The 16,059-nt window shown below is 54.8% G+C and overlaps 5 protein-coding genes across 5 annotated transcripts; 3 read left to right on the forward strand and 2 right to left on the reverse strand.

Annotated features, from left to right (window-relative positions):
- Positions 1-148: 148 nt before the first annotated feature.
- WHR41_05482 (uncharacterized protein) lies at positions 149-4,108 on the forward strand (the record flags this gene model as incomplete). Its single annotated transcript, XM_069374087.1, has 1 exon — positions 149-4,108. One exon carries the CDS (start codon positions 149-151, stop codon positions 4,106-4,108), a length of 3,960 nt encoding a protein of 1,319 aa, XP_069229359.1.
- Positions 4,109-4,784: 676 nt separating this feature from the next.
- WHR41_05483 (uncharacterized protein) lies at positions 4,785-5,429 on the forward strand (the record flags this gene model as incomplete). Its single annotated transcript, XM_069374088.1, has 1 exon — positions 4,785-5,429. One exon carries the CDS (start codon positions 4,785-4,787, stop codon positions 5,427-5,429), a length of 645 nt encoding a protein of 214 aa, XP_069229358.1.
- A 517-nt stretch (positions 5,430-5,946) lies between these two features.
- Positions 5,947-11,328, forward strand: WHR41_05484 (uncharacterized protein; the record flags this gene model as incomplete). The annotated part of the gene is made up of 2 exons (XM_069374089.1): positions 5,947-6,166; positions 6,223-11,328. The coding sequence occupies exons 1-2, from the start codon at positions 6,101-6,103 to the stop codon at positions 11,326-11,328; spliced, it is 5,172 nt and encodes a 1,723-aa protein (XP_069229361.1). The 5' UTR covers positions 5,947-6,100.
- A 250-nt stretch (positions 11,329-11,578) lies between these two features.
- On the reverse strand, positions 11,579-12,349 carry WHR41_05485 (uncharacterized protein; the record flags this gene model as incomplete). The annotated part of the gene is made up of 1 exon (XM_069374090.1): positions 11,579-12,349. One exon carries the CDS (start codon positions 12,347-12,349, stop codon positions 11,579-11,581), a length of 771 nt encoding a protein of 256 aa, XP_069229360.1.
- A 542-nt stretch (positions 12,350-12,891) lies between these two features.
- WHR41_05486 (uncharacterized protein) lies at positions 12,892-14,963 on the reverse strand (the record flags this gene model as incomplete). The annotated part of the gene is made up of 3 exons (XM_069374091.1): positions 12,892-14,272; positions 14,327-14,448; positions 14,510-14,963. The coding sequence occupies 3 exons, from the start codon at positions 14,961-14,963 to the stop codon at positions 13,205-13,207; spliced, it is 1,644 nt and encodes a 547-aa protein (XP_069229363.1). The 3' UTR covers positions 12,892-13,204.
- Between the last annotated feature and the right edge of the window lie 1,096 nt (positions 14,964-16,059).

Here is a 16,059-nt window from a genome sequence, read left to right on the forward strand (position 1 = left end):
TCTGGACAGCGGTTCTCGCTAGCGTGCAACAGGACGCCATTGGCGAAATTGCTAAGAACAGACCAGACAAGGATACATGGCTTTCCCTAGGGCATAGTTCCGGGGTCCTGCTGGCTTGGACCGGTCCATTGTGAACCGCTTTCCAACGATGCACGAGGAGGAAAGCAAAATGTTAGCCGACCAGCCGGCCATGTCCACCGCTGCGGGTAAAGAGCAGGTCGTTGAAGAAGGAGTGCATGATAATAGTGAGGGACAACGGCAAAGCATGGAAAAGACAGTTGGTTCAGTGGAGCAAAGGTCTGAGGTTGGCGATCACAAAACAGAAGCGAAAGAGCAAGAGAGCTTGGTGGAAGAACAGGCGCTCGATAAGGACGTCGACAAGCAGGACGAGAAAGCGATCGAAAGGAAGCCGCTCGAGGAGGCTTTGGACAAACAGGGCAACAGTGCGGTCGGAAGAAAGTCCCTGGATGATGATTTGCACCAGCAGGACGATGTCGTGGTCAAGGGCGAGTCACTAGATGAGGATTTGGACAAGGAGGACGATGTCGTGGTCAAGAGAGAGTCACTAGACGAGGTTTCGGACAAGCAGGACGAGAGCAGTATCGAGAGGAAATCGCTTGATGAGGAGCCAGACAAGCCGGACGCTGTGAGAGATTCATCGCCTGAATCCGACGTTGTTAATCGCCCTTCTCTCGACACCAGTGAAGGGTCGGACGACCCCACTGAAAAGGCGCTGTCTGACGACGGATCGTCACAGGATAAGAAGCTTTCTCTGGACACAAGCAACACCACAAATGAGGGCGAGACCACCCCAGAAGTGTCAGACGGAGAGAGCACAGATTCATTAGCATCAGAGCTTGTCGAATCACCCAATCCACAAACGCCGACCACACCAGAAGGGATCCGCATTTCGAATGCTAGCATGACATCGGTCCCACTCTCCGAAACCGACATGTCCTACGATCACCTCTCGGCCGAGCAAGTCGAAGATTTTCTCGCAACTCCTCGAAACAATGGAAGCAAGCACATTCGAAGGCCTAGCAGTCTCGAGATCCTTCAGGGCGGTTGGGAGCCAGCAAGACAGAGTACGCTATTTGATGCGAACAAACCCTCAGCTCCAGTGACCCCGGAGCTTCTCCAAGGAGAAACTATGGGTGCTGCGCAAGGTGTTACTTCCGCGGCTAAAGGGCATGAATCATCTCGCGCTCAAAGCATAGCGAGCAGCAATGTCACTCCTACGCGTGGATCACAATCCTCCGAAGATGAGGCTAACGAGGTAGACTGGAAACAACTGGAACGTCACGAATGGCAAGAAAAATCAGACAAGGAGATTCCCGAAGGCGCCGAGGATGATTCTACGGCATTTCTGCTGGCCCGTCTGGAACAGGAAAACGCGATCCTCAACTCAGATCCAAAGGCTGCTACGCACAAGCACGTCAAGAAAAGGGGACGAGGACAGAGCCGGCCACCCAGCATGGCCCATCTCAGGAAGCTTGTCACGCAGACCGATGCACCCTCAATTCGGTACAGCATGGCTCCTGAGATGCTGCCCGAGGAGCCACCGCCCATGACTGAGCTTGAGTTCTGGACCGCGCTTGTTCAGGATTATCCATCTACAGCTGCTCGATTGCCGACATTAACGACATCAAAGATCCGAGCCGGTATTCCGCCGCCGCTGCGTGGTGTCGTCTGGGCAAGCATGGCCGGTGCTAGAGACAGATCGCTGGAGGACGCCTTCGATCGCCTACTGGACGAGAAGAGCCCGTATGAGGGCATTATCAATAAGGACGTCGGTCGCTCATTCCCTGGCGTTGATTTGTTCCGCGACGCTGGGGGTGACGGCCAGAAGATGCTGGGCCGAGTGCTGAAATGTTTCTCTCTTCACGACAAGGACATCGGATATTGTCAAGGATTGGGCTTCTTGGTGGGACCGCTTTTGATGAACATGGGCGAGAGGGAGGCATTCTGCACCCTCGTCCGTCTGATGGATCACTATTCGCTCCAGCCATCATTCCTCCCATCGTTATCCGGCCTTCACATGAGGATCTACCAATTCAGTGCGCTTCTGAAGCAGCTCTGCCCGGATCTCTCCAATCACTTGAACGAAATGGGTGTCGAGCCGGCGTATCTCAGCCAGTGGTTCTTGTCTTGCTTTGCTGTGACATGCCCGCTGCCGATGCTTTTCCGCATGTACGACGTGATCTTCGCCGAAGGAGCAAACGAGACCGTCATGCGCGTGGCTCTCGCAATCATGCGAAGAAACGAGCAGAAACTTCTCGCGAGCTCAGAGTTCGAAGAGGTGATGCACTTACTGCTCGGCCGAACGGTCTTTGACAGCTATGGCTGCAACGCAGACGAGCTGGTAGACGACTTTACAAGCCTCGATGACGTTATCACACACGCGCGGCTTGCTGAGCTTGAAAAGGAGTTCGAGATGCAGTCCAAGGAGGCTGTGGGCGAAAAGGCTGGCTTCTTGCCCGACGTGCAAGCGGCTGCAAGCAGATTCCTGGGGCGGCTTTGGGCGCCATCACACTCTTCTACCAAATCCACCAGTACTCTCTCACCCAACTCTGCAGAAAAGGACCGCAATTCTAGACTGCGCAGGAGCGCCAGCAAGCAAAGCATCAGCACCATCAACGACAGCAATGATGGCAGTAGCAGTGGCGTAGTTAGTCTCGCTAGCACAGCACCCACGGAGACTGACGCGGACATGGCACGAGAGAGCATGGCAGAGACGATGAGCTTCAAATCCAAGGCGGACTCGGTACGCACGCAGTCCGCTACGCCCGTACCGGGTCTAAGCAAAGAGGACAGGGACATGCACAGCCAGATCGAGGATCTGCTCACTGCTCTTAGCGAGATGCAGAGGGAACATGCTCAGCTGGCTGCGATGTTGCAAAAGGAACGCGAAGACCGAAATGATGACCACCGTGTCGTGCGCCAACTCGTGAATCGCATCCAGAACGGCGAGGAGGAATCAAGTACGACTCCCGAGGAGCGAAGGCGCACAATGCAGCCACCGCCTCGCAATCATACTCACCATCGCCAACTGAGCCAGCCAGTCAAGCCGCAGAATGGTCCCAAGCAAGAATTGAACGACATTCTGGAAAGAGTGAACGACAGGCTTCAGATCAACGCGCGTTTCTCGACCAGTCTGGAGACCAAGGCACAGCTCCGTAACACAATCTCGCGCCTGAGAGACCAATTAGCCGGGGAAGAAGGCAGGTCGAGAGAACTCATAGCCAATCTCGCAACATTCCAGGCCGAGAACGAAGACATACGGAGTGAAGTCAGCGAGCTCCGCACACGCGTCAGCGACGAGTTCAAAGAGCGCCAAAGACTCGAGCACACGATTCGCGAGCTGCAAGCGCAGGCTCGTGTGATCGAGCGTCGAGAATTACTCTTGCGAACAGAGAGCGGCAACGACGTCAATGCGCTCGGACGCGGTGACATGTCGAACGACAATCGCCGCGTGTCCATGCATTCACCCATCGCAGCGCCGTCTGGCTTGCGTGAGCTCAAACTTGGCCGGCGCGAGAGCAGCTCATCCGTGCAGTCTCTGCGTGCTGCGAGATCGGTTTCTACTAACCGCAACCCGTCCCCTTCGCAGCCCGTTGTCACCTCACCGACGCCCCTCAGCGGAGGGTTCGGCGATAGAACCTCTTCCCTGCAGGCACAGACGCCACCTGAGCCTGAACCTGCAGCCGATGAAAACCTCCTCCTCGAGCTCGTCAATGCGAAGACATCTGAAGCGCAGGCGCGACAAGAAGTCGACGAGCTCCGCCGCAGTCTGGCCGTGCAAAGGCGGAAGCAGGAGGAGGAGAAGCGAAACCAGGAAGAAGCCCTTCGTCGCATTACCGCGGAGCTGGAGACGGCGAAGGCCGAGACTCAGGCTTGGAAGGCTGCAGAGAGCAAGGCTGTCGCGGAGAAGAGCCAGGACAGTCTCCCTGGGACTCCTGGAGATGACGGCGGTGTTAGTCTGAACGGATCAGAAACACCGGATAAGGAGGCGAAGCCGGCTGTCGCGTCTGCTGCGAGCACGGTTGGAGGATGGTTCTGGGGAAGGAGGACTGCCAGTACCAACCAGGCGAAGGTGATGACGCCTTGACGGAAGAGCGGAGGGATTGTGGATATGATGTCGAGCCTTTTTCTTTCTCATCCCATGCGTTCGCAGCGTGCTCTCGTGTTTGGCAGGTTCTGGTTCTTAGCTGGGAGGCGCTTAATGTTTGATAATCGTTCGGGCTGCGGCCAGTGCCGTCACCAGTGCAGTTGCTGGATGCCCAGGTTCTTACTGTAGATTAAATATGTCATGCAGTGGTGCCTTGTTCATAACTTTCGGCTCGCATCAATCATTTTGCTCATCACCAGTCAAGTGTTCAGTCGCTATGTGTTGAGCTTGCCTGTATTATCATTGAACATTGTCATTGACGAAGAATTATATCGCAAGTCTTTACGCCTCTGTACTACAGGATGTGGGCGTGTACATGTCAACATGATCACAAGTTGACGGCTGCTTGTGACGAAGAGAAATCGAGCCACATCAATCAAAGCATGGGACGCGGTCGAGTTGGCATTAGCATGCATTGAACCGGCTTAAGACTGACTTTGCATTGATTGAAACTGTCAATAATTGGATTGAATTGCATCGGATCGTATAATGTGTTGGTGTTGCTAGGGTCAGGGTTAGGGTAAGTCTCGCAATCGGCAGGTCGGCTTCAAGCTCAAGCACCTGACGCCTTGAAAGATCCAGCTGCCACAAACACTTACCACAACGCAACGAAACCATGGGTGACCGCAAAGCAGGCGCATACGGCACTTCAACAGGCGGCGACACCGCCTTTCGCAAAACATGGGACCGCGACGAGTATGCCGCCAAAGCGGTCGAACGCGACCAGCGCATCAAAGAAGAAGGCAAAGCGCGCCACGAAGCCGCCGCAGCTGGAAAGAAATACGTTCGCCGCGCCTCGACACCGCCTGACGCGCGAGATACAGAAGCGCGCAAGGCTCGCCTCAATGTGGCCGACCAGGTGGGCAAGACGTCAATTGTGCCGGCGGGCGCAGGACAAGGGAAACGAGGCAAGGGCGCGGGCTTTTACTGCGATGCTTGCGACTTGACGTTCAAGGACAATCTGCAGTTTGTGGAGCATCTGAACAGCAAGCAGCATCTTGTTGCTACTGGAGAGAGTGGCGAGGTGCGGAGAGCGACGCTCGAGGAGGTGAAGGATCGGTTCGAGTGGTTGAAAAGGAAGCGAGACGAGGAGACCGCGAAAGATGCGGTGGATCTTGGGACGAGGATTGAGAATGCGAGGGAGATCGAGGAGAAGGAAAGAGAGGAGAAGAGGCGGAAGAGGAATGAGAAGAGACGCAAGACCAAAGATGGCATGGGTGTGCCCGAGGTGAAAGTCGAGAATGACGGGAACATCTTCTAAGCAGGCGAGAGTCACCGCGGAATGAAGAAGACGAGCTTGCTTGGGATAATTACTTTGCTATGGGTTAGCGAGGCGTTGGGAGACTTTGAATGTGTGCAAGGCTGCACAGTCATGATTGTATCAATGAATAAGAAACGCGAATGACAATAAACCATGAATTTGGCATAGACATCGCATCTTCTTCGCGACGGCCGCAAATTGGGACGTATCACGGCACGGCGAACTGATTATCTGTGTCATTGTATGTATTTGAGCGCATGGCAATCGGGAAACGACGGTCCTGGGGATCGAAAGATCTCTTATATCGATAGCTCCCATGTGCCGGTCGTACATGTGACAATCATCGCACTACTCACTTGCCTTTCATATGTCATTAGCCATTTCACTTATCGTCACGTGCTTCTATGAGGCTCTGCGGGTAATCATTCCCTGCATGAAGCGCGTCCAGGACGTGCTTCCCGCGCGCCAAAACGCCGATCGCCGAGCGCTTCAAGGTAAACAGAAACAAACTTAGCTGCAACAGTACAACAACAAGCGCCCTTCCGCGCAGTTTAGCGCTCACTCCTTGACAATTTCTGCTTTACTTTCTCTTCGCAGCGCATGACGAGGCTTCGGTGATTCGTTCAGCGCAAGTCTACTAATCATACAGCTCAAAACCCCTCATCAGCAGGATGGACTCGGACGAATCCGCGTTCGAGATGGACGCCAGCAGTGACTTCGAGCCTGCGCCCAAGGCTGTGAGTGGAGTGTTCCACTCACATGATTGTAGAGTCACATGCTGACACGTGAATAGAAGGCGAAGGCTCCAGCTAAAGCACCCGCGAAGAAAGCAGCAGCACCAAAGCCCAAGGCAACGAAGCAGACGACCCTTAAGACCACCAAAGCTCCCGCAAAGGCTGCGCCCAAGAAGCGCGCAAAACCTGATTCAGATATCGAGAACTCCGACGAGGACATGGATGACTCGATGCACGACGACACCCTTCTCTCAAATACACCCCCTTCCGCCAAGAAGCAGAAAAAGGCGCCCGCAGCGAAGAAGGCAGCCAGCCAGCCCCTTGCAGAGATGGAGAACGAGAGCTATGCTGTCGATGGGGCTGCAGAGGGCAAGCCTAAGGCCACGAAGAAGGGGGCGACGGATCAGTACCAGAAGCTCACTCAGCTGGAGCACATCTTGAAGCGTCCCGATACCTACATTGGCTCAGTCGAGAGCACAACGGAGCAGATGTGGGTCTTCAACTCGGAAACTGTTGCCATGGAAAACCGCAAAGTCTCTTTCGTGCCTGGTCTGTACAAGATCTTCGACGAAATCTTGGTCAACGCTGCGGATAACAAGCAGAGGGACAAGAACATGAACGAAATGCGTGTGGAAGTGAACCGCGAGGAGGGCATGATATCCGTGCGCAACAATGGTCGTGGTATCCCTATTGAGATGCACGAGAAAGAGGGCATCTGGATTCCCGAAATGATTTTCGGTCACCTTCTCACGTCTTCAAACTACGACGACGAAGAAGCCAAAGTCACCGGTGGTCGCAACGGTTACGGTGCCAAGCTCACCAACATCTACAGTACGGAATTCTCTCTGGACACAGTGGACTCGAAATCGAAGCAGAGGTACCGTCAAACATGGCGCAACAACATGGGCAACATGGAGAAAGCGCGTATCGACAAGGCGAAGGGCGATGACTACACAAAAATTACTTTCAAGCCTGATTTTAGTAAATTTGGCATGAAAGAGATGGATGATGATTTCGAGGCTCTCGTCAAGCGCCGTGTCTACGACATGGCTGGCACATGCACTGGCATCAAGGTATACCTGAACGGCGAACGAATCAAGATCAACAAATTCAAGCAGTACATGGAAATGTACACCAAGGCCATCAAGACCGAGAACATTGCCGACAACGGCACTGCGCCTGAACAGGTCATCTTGACCGACAACCCTCACGAGCGTTGGGAGATTGGCTTCGCCGTGTCAGATGGTGCTTTCCAGCAGGTGTCTTTCGTAAACTCCATTGCGACTACTCACGGTGGCTCGCACGTCAACTACGTTGCGGATCAAATCATCGACAAACTCGAGGAGATTGTCATGAAGAAGAACAAGGGTGGCGTGAAGCTCAAGAAAGCGCAGATCAAGAACCACATCTTCCTGTTTGTCAATTGTCTGATTGTCAACCCCGCCTTCACATCGCAAACCAAGGAGCAGCTCACAACGAAAGTTAGCGCTTTCGGCAGCAAGCCTCAAGTCAGCGACAAGTTCTTGAAGGATATCGCGAAGACGGAGGCGGTCAACAACATTATTCACTTCGCGCAGCAGAAGGCCGACAAGGTCCTGGCTAAGTCTGATGGCAACAGACGTCAGCGCATGAACAACTCCAAGCTCACGGATGCCAACAAGGCTGGCACGAAGGACGGCTGGAAGTGTACCCTCATCCTCACAGAAGGTGACTCAGCTTCGCTACTTGCGTTGGCTGGTCGTGCAGTCGTCAACCCCGATCTCTTCGGTGTCTTCCCTCTACGTGGTAAGATGCTGAACGTACGTGATGCAACCATCGATCAGATCTCGAAGAACCAGGAAATCCAGAACATCAAGAAGTTTATGGGACTTCAGCATAAGAAGGACTACTCCGACACGAAAGGCTTGCGATACGGCCACCTCATGATCATGACCGATCAGGATCATGACGGTTCTCACATCAAGGGTCTACTGATCAACTTCTTGCAAGTCCAATTCCCCAGCTTGCTCAAGTTGCCTGGTTTTCTCATGGAATTCATCACTCCCATTGTCAAAGTCTGGAAGGGCGACCCAAAACACCCGAAGGCGAAGCGAGACTTCTTCACCATGCCTGAGTACGAGAGCTGGAAGCAGGAGCCAGGCCATCAGAAAGGCTGGGAGCACAAGTACTACAAGGGTCTGGGAACCTCGGACACAACTGACGCTGAAATCTACTTCGCGGACCTGGACAAGCATCTCAAGGAGTTCCACACGATGCAGGAGGGTGAACCCGAGCTCATCGATTTGGCCTTCTCCAAGAAGAAGGCGGATGCTCGTAAGGGTTGGCTGCAAGAGTTCAAGCCAGGCACCTATCTCGACATGTCTGGCACCGAGCGCATCACGTACAATGACTTCATCAACAAGGAACTGATTCTGTTCTCGATGGCGGACAACCAGAGATCTATCCCCTCCGTCATTGATGGCTTCAAGCCTGGTCAGCGCAAGGTTCTCTACACTTGTTTCCGCCGCAATCTGAAGAAGGACGTCAAGGTCGTGGAGCTGGCTGGCTCAGTTTCTGGTCTGACTGCCTATTCTTACGGCGATGTTTCCCTTCAGCAGACCATCGTGGGTCTTGCGCAGAACTTCGTCGGCTCGAACAACATCAACTGCCTGGAGCCGAGTGGTAACTTCGGTTCTCGTCTTCAGGGTGGACAAGACGCGGCCAGCGCCCGTTACATTTACACCCGGTTGTCTCCCTTCGCCCGTCGCATTTTCCACCAGACCGACGAGCCGCTGCTCACCTACAACACCGATGATGGCAAGCAGATCGAGCCCGAGATGTACGTTCCGATCGTCCCCATGATCTTGATCAACGGAGCGGATGGTATCGGCACTGGTTGGAGCACTTCCATTCCCAACTACAGCCCGGTCGACGTGATCGAGAACCTCAAGCGCCGTATGCTCAAGGACGCCGACAAGTCATCTATGATCCCCATGAAGCCTTGGTTCCGTGGTTGGACTGGTGAGGTCGAAGACATTGGCGGCGAGCGCTACAAATTCAGTGGCCGTATCACTGAGACTGGAGAATGCGAGGTCGAGATCACTGAGCTTCCTGTTCGTCTGTGGACCCAGACCTTCAAAGACAGGCTCGAGGAGATCATCAAGGCCGAGAAGGTGCCCTCTTTCATCAAGGACTACACGGAGTACAACACCCCATCGAAGGTCCACTTTATCGTCAAGATGGAGGAGAAGAAGATGAAGGACTGCCGCGGCAATGAGAAGGTGCTGGAGGAGACGTTCAAGCTTTCCACCACGATGGCGACCACCAACCTCGTCGCCTTCGACGCGGAGGGCCGCATTCACAAGTATGCCTCGCCGCTCGACATTCTGGAGGAATTCTACGGCGTCCGCCTGATCTTCTACCAGAAGCGCAAGAAGTACATGCTTGACGAGCTGCAAAAGGAGCTTGACAAGTTCACCAACCAGGCGCGCTTCGTCAAGATGATCATCGACGGCAAGCTCGTCGTCTCGAAGAAGAAGAAGTCCCAACTTGTCGCTGAGCTTGACAAGCTCGGCTTCACTCGCTTCCCCAAGGTCATCGACGCCAAGAAGCAGGGCGAGTTTGAGGCTGTCGTCGAGCAGGACGACGAGGAAGCTGACGACGCGGAAACCGCCGCCGGCGCCAACGACTTCGACTACCTGCTTGGCATGGCTATCTGGTCGCTGACTCAAGAGCGAGTGGAGAAGCTGAACCGCCAAATCGGCGACAAGGAGATGGAGATCGACTCTCTGAGCGCCAAGTCGCCCAAGGACCTGTGGACCCTTGACCTCGACGCTCTGCTGGAAGAGTGGCAGACGCAGCTGGACGAGGAGGCGAAGCTCGAGAAGAAGGTGAAATCGAAGGGCCGTCGCACTTCTGCGAAACTTGGCATCGGTAGCAAGGCTTCCAAGAAACGCAAGGCTGGCGACAGTGACGACGACTCCGACGGGGACTTCATCGCCACGAAGAAGCCAAAGGCTGCTCCTAAGACGAAGAAGGGCGCCGCAAGCAGCGCTCTTCTGGCCATGCAGATCGATGGAGCCGGCGGTGACGACGTTGCGATGGCCAACGGCATTGAGCAGAAACCCGTGACCAGGCCTCCTGCCGAACAGCAGAGCACACTTGACAATGCGTTCGAGAGGTTGAAGTCGAAGTCTTCGACGTCGACGCCGGAAGTCGAAAGCAAGCCGGCTACCGCTGGTGCAGCCAAGAAAGCGACGGCCAAAGCACCCGCAAAGGCTCCTGCAAAGGCCGCGCCGAAGAAGAAGGCAGAGCCTGTCGAGCTCAGCGATGATGAGGATGACTTCCTCGCCATCGCAAAAGAAGCGCCCGCTAAGCCCGCTGCTACCGGCCGCACAGGCAGGGCCGCCGCGCAGAAGGCCAAGAGCTACAAGCTCGCCGAGGACAGCGACGAAGAGATGTCCGACGTCAACGACAGGCTCGAGGACGTGAGCGCAATGGTTAAGGGCATTGGTGCTGGCGCCGGTGAGGGAGCCACCAGGTTCTTCCACCCGCCGTCCGCGGTTCGTCCGTCCAGCAGTCACAGCGGTCTCAAGGCGAAAAAGAAGATCATGGACGATGAGGATATCTCCGCCGATGAGACGGATTGGGCTGCTCTTGCGCAGAACTCGCCGATGAAGGCTACCGATCGCACGCTCTTGTCAGAGGAGGGCTCTGAGGATCTCGACATGGAGCCTGCGCCCAAGCCTGCTGCTAAGGCGGCCTCGAAGCCAAAGGCCGCTGCGGCCCCCAAGGCGACCGGTGCTCTCAAGCCCAAGAAGGCTCCCGCTGCTGCTGCTGCTGCCACGGCGGCGCCGAAGACTCTTTCTCCAGCTGCGAAGGCTTACGCTGCTAAGCAAGCGAAGAGCGGAGCTGCCAGCAAGGCGCCAGCTTCCAAAGCGAAGAAGGTGATCTCCGACGACGAGGACGAGTCTGTCGATGCGCTAGCCAATGACATCCTTAGCGACGACGATCTGGACAGCCCAGCGCCCGCAAAGAAGTCGGCTGCGCCCGCTCCTGCTGCTGCCAGGCCCTCGAGGAGAGCTGCAGCTGCAAAGCCGAAGGCCAAGTATGCTCTCTCTGATGAGGACGAGGATGACTTCGACCAGGAGAGCGAGGAGGACTACGATGAAGATGACAGCGAGTAAGGGGATGATGGAAGACGGCCAATGGCCAACGACTTTTCGTATTTCCTTTTGCTTTTCGGGTGCCGGCTTCAAGCAGCACACGGTGTTTCTTTCGGAAAGGATCATGCGGTTCGCGGTGTGTAATAATAGCTATGCTTCATGCAGTACTCGATATCCGCCAATGCACGTTTCATTACTTTCATTCAATATGATATTCTGCCAATTAGGTTTTCACGTGGAATCTTTGCCGGCTTTTCGATTGATCGACTGCTTACTTCTTCTCCGCCATCTTCGCCAGCCTAGCCTTAGTACCCTCAAGAACCTCCTTCGCATCGTAGATACCCAGCACGCTAGGCCTCGACCTCACTGCCTTAGCCCACTTGCTGAAGTTCGGAAGGGCGTCCAGCTGCTTCGCCAGCGACTTAGGCGCCAGCTCGCCATCCTCCGAAGCGTCAATCAGCCTGACCAGGAACGGCGCAATCAGGGCCTCAGCCAGCGTGAGCTCCTGCGAGCCGTTGAAGAACGGCGCCGCGTTCTTGAGCAAAGGCTCGATTTCCTTCTCGACGGCAGCGACAGTTTTGGCGGCGATTTCGGCTTTCGCCTCCTCGCCAGAAGCCAGGAAGAGCGGGAACAGGTTCGAGCCGACCTTGGTGCTCCAGGTGTCGGCGAAGAAGTTAATCCGCGCGCGCTGCAGAGCGGACGTCGGCGACTCCTTGCTCGCGGGCAGGAAAGGGCCCGGGAAGGCGTCGGCGAGGAACTGGGCCACGACGGCGGACTCAGTGATGATCTCGTCATCCAGCACGCCGGGGACGGAGTAGGCGATTGTCGGCACGAGGCCGCGCGGGTTGAGGTCGAGGTACCATTGCGGGCGCGGGGTGTTGAGGTCGATGATGACTTCGGAGTAGGGCAGGTTGAGCTCCGTGAGGGCGATGTGGGCTCTATGGGCGTAGGGGCACTTGTGGTTGGTGTAGAGGGTGATTTTGGGGGGAGTCGGGCCCGGGTTGACGGTTGCGTGGGCGGCGCCGTTAGTGTGGGCGGCCATTTTCTGAATGCTTGTGGGAGTTTGGAGTGAAGTTGGGGAGTTGCTTGTTACTCTGGGCCAATCTGTTAGCTTTATGCTTTTTGTTCGACTGTTGTGTGCGTGATGTTCTGAAGCAGCAAAAGCACAACACCGATGACGTACGGCTTGAAATGGGCAGCGAGAGAAGCGAGTCTACGAGCGGACATCAAAAGGGCTTCAGAAGTAGTGGACCGGACTAAATATGCGAGCATATGCACGAGGACTAAGTCTTGTATAAACACGGCATTGTGCTAGATGAAATCCAAAGTGTATTGGTCAGCAACTGAGGAGATTGCGCGATGCCATCCTCCTCGGCGTCGACTTCTCGGGCTCGGGCGAACAAACAACTCCGGACCCCGTGCCACGCATTTGTCAAGATGTCTCCCTGGTGCCCTCGCGAAATGTACGCGTTATGATCTGGTGCTGTCATTTAGTGAATATGATGAACAGCGGTTTGGAAAGGCGTTTCAACAGACAGCTTGCATAAATCCACAAACCAAGGCATTGGAAGCACGAGATGGTCGTAAAGGGGCAGATAGCGAATCAACGCACAATTCATGAACTAAGAACAGCTATGTAGGACTTGACTATAGCGCGTCCGAGATTAGGCGCCATGGAGCTACGTAAGTACACATCATTGGTCGATAACCCAGCGCAATCATGCATAACGTGCTCGATCGAGCAATCATGGTAGAGAAAAGAGATCGCTGCATGTCCCGGCCGTTGAGTCCTGTCGTCCTATTCCGTCCAGATATCCAAATTCATGTATGTCGGCGACCAAGAAAGTCGCTTGTATGTCAATGACACTAGTCCTTCAATTCATTCAGTGTCCTTCATTCAAGCCTGTGAGCGACCACCAAACTCGCCGCGGCAGAGATCGAAGAGCACCTGGGCAGCACTCTGGGTATCGAAAGATGCGTTGGTCATGGTATCGTCGTTGACGGCCGGCTCGTCGTCACCGCTGGACTCAGATGCCTCTTCCTTGTAGGAGGGAACACGGTGAGCGCGCCGAGCCCTCTTCTTTGGCAAAGCCGGCAGTGGAGAGGCGTCCATGTTGGAAGTCTTTCCATCTGTTGACGAGCTATCCGTGATAGCGGCGCTGTCAAGATCGCCTTCGCGCTCGGATGTCGGGCGCTTGCGAGTGTAGTGTCTTCCCATCGCAGCCTTCTGCAATGGCATGTCATTTGGCGCAGGTGAGGCAGAGCGCCGACCGTCTTGGTCGCGCCAGGAGTTGCAAGGCGAATTGGGAAGGGTGCGCGAAGTCGTAAGGAGCTTAAGAGGGTGGGTGGAAGATTCGGTCGGGTCATTCTGTTGGTAGGCTGATGAGGAACTAGGTGAACCGTTGATGCTGGTCCAGCCTGTATTGGCACGAGCGTAGATAGCGGAGGGCGATGACTTGGGCGAAAGAGCAAAGTCACCGTTATCGAAGCCATCCTTCAGTTGGCGGTGGTACCCCTTCTTGGTGTCCTGAGTGAAAGGAGAGCCGAGTTTGAAAGCAGGCTTGTCTCTCCTAGGACGCATGTCATGGCCCGAAGCTGGTGCTGAAGTGGGAGGCAGCGGAGCCGGATAGCCACCGGCGTTGTAAGTGGCCTCTGTTGCTGGAGTCACGCTGCGACTGGCTTGAGATTTCCAAATATCCGCTTCGGACTGTGCTTTGCGGACTATGTCGGCGCTGATCTTGAAGCGCTTGTAGTCGACGTGGTCTGGCGGCAAACAATCCTTGACGAATGAATGACCAAAAACAGGCGTCAGAGCCCAGCGGATGGGATGACAGAAAGTCAAGCAAATCGCGCGAGCGCAATCGAAAGGGACCCAGTAGCCTTGAGCGATGAGCGCGCCACCGGTGATACTGTGACAGAGTTCTTTGAGTCCTGGGTTCGTCGACAGCGCTTTTGCTGGAGTAGTCTTAGAAGAGGTGAGCGAGACATGAACTATTCGAGGATTTGCCGGCGAACGTACCTTGCTAAAGCCACAAGCCTTGAAGCAAGGCGTGATGCGCACAAGACCGATCTGGTAGTCCCACATCACGGTGTAGAGCTTGTGGTCCGGATCCTCTGGCACGACAAATGTGTATTGGAAGACTAACATACGTCAGCGGATGTTCGCATACTGAATCAAAGCAATGGTCAAGTGTAGGCTTACCTTCGAACGCTTCCCTGCCGGTCTTTTCGAAGAAACCCTTTTTCTCACTCGTATAAGGAATGTGTTTTGGAAGTTCTCTGATCTTATCGCGTGGGAGATCAAAAGGTGAGAGACGGAACCTCTTGTGCTGCTCCGTAAGCTCTGCCCTCTGGGCAAAAGTAAGAATTAGCGACGGAGCATTGCACTCGGTCGGCTCATAGTTGACTGGATTCTGGGGAGCTTTTGGAGAAGTCAAACCACCATCTTTGCCCGTCTTCTGACGTCTTGAAGGAGGCACGTTTGGTGTGGCCGAGTCAGGGGTATCCGGAAATGGCGTGTATGACTGCGTGGAGTCGTTTGATGTAGAGGCTGGCGTTGGTGGTGGGCTCGCCGATTCGTTGTTTTGTTTGTCAGGAAGCTCATGGCAGAGGATCCTCTGGATTCTCATTTGGTCGCTCGTGGTCATTTCAGCCATGATATCGCTGGTCACACTGTCCCGACGAGTGTGGTTTGGGGTGGCAGGAGTGAGAGGCACCTCCTGTGTGGTTGGAATTGAAGGCATACCGCAGAGTTAAGGAGAAGAGCAGTGCTCAAAGGAGCGAACAAACACCCAGCGAGGCGATCAACAGGGTTGTGTCGAAGCAGGATCAGCCAAGAGCGAGGAGTAGCCTTATACTGCAGGGGATGAGTCCAAGGAGCCAGTCACCAGGTGAGATTTCTGACCCAGTGCGTTAAGCTCTCTGAGACACTGTTGGCGTGCGTGTGGCGGACGGCAGCGATTTACATGTATTGCAGTTCTGTCAAAGAGACATGCAGATCAAAGATGAGCACGGTCAACGCACGGCTCGGTACAGCATGGTTTGCGGTGCTTCGCATGGGCGGGATCGTGGCAGTGTTTGCATGGAAGGCCCAGCCGGTGGTGTGGGAGGCTTGGAGTTTGCGGTGTGGGACAAAGCATGTACGTCTTGAGCGCTTGCTTGCGCTAGACTCATGCGATCTCAGCCTTAAGTATAGGCCTGTCCGTAATTGTAGCTTTGGAACACTTGACGCTGATCCAGATGCACGAGGCTACGTGCGTGGAAAGGTCTAGGCTCGTGGGTAAGTGGCGATACTAAGACCTCAAGTCAGACGAGGGTTTTGGCAGGGTGTAATGTCCCACTTTTGAGAAGCCGAAGGACTATTGATGTGACGCTGGGTTGGAGGTTTGAAGGGTGCTCATAGCCAATTGCATAGTGCGATGACAGTCCAAAGCACGTAATCTGGAGTCTCACAATAGTTACCTTGTCGCACGCTCGTCCACAGTACGCGCTCAAAGATTGTGGAACCTCGTCAACAGCCTTTGACGGTTGAAGCCCCTGCACCATCCGCACGGGATAGCACGGATACGTCGAAGTACACTTTCGGAGTTCAGGGTGGTGGCGTAACATTTGCTCGGCAGATTGGAGGCTGAAAGCTCGTCACAATCAGACAAAGCAAGATTATGGGACGCCACGCGCCGGAGTCCAGGTACGCCTACTTCGAAGGCGTGTATGCATTTCTCGCATCTTTGCGACATGGGGTCTGCAGATCTT

The sequence above is a fragment of the Cladosporium halotolerans genome, assembly GCF_011745625.1.
Source record: "Cladosporium halotolerans strain TM138-S3 chromosome Unknown Sca15, whole genome shotgun sequence".
Taxonomy (NCBI): Eukaryota; Fungi; Ascomycota; class Dothideomycetes; order Cladosporiales; family Cladosporiaceae; genus Cladosporium; species Cladosporium halotolerans.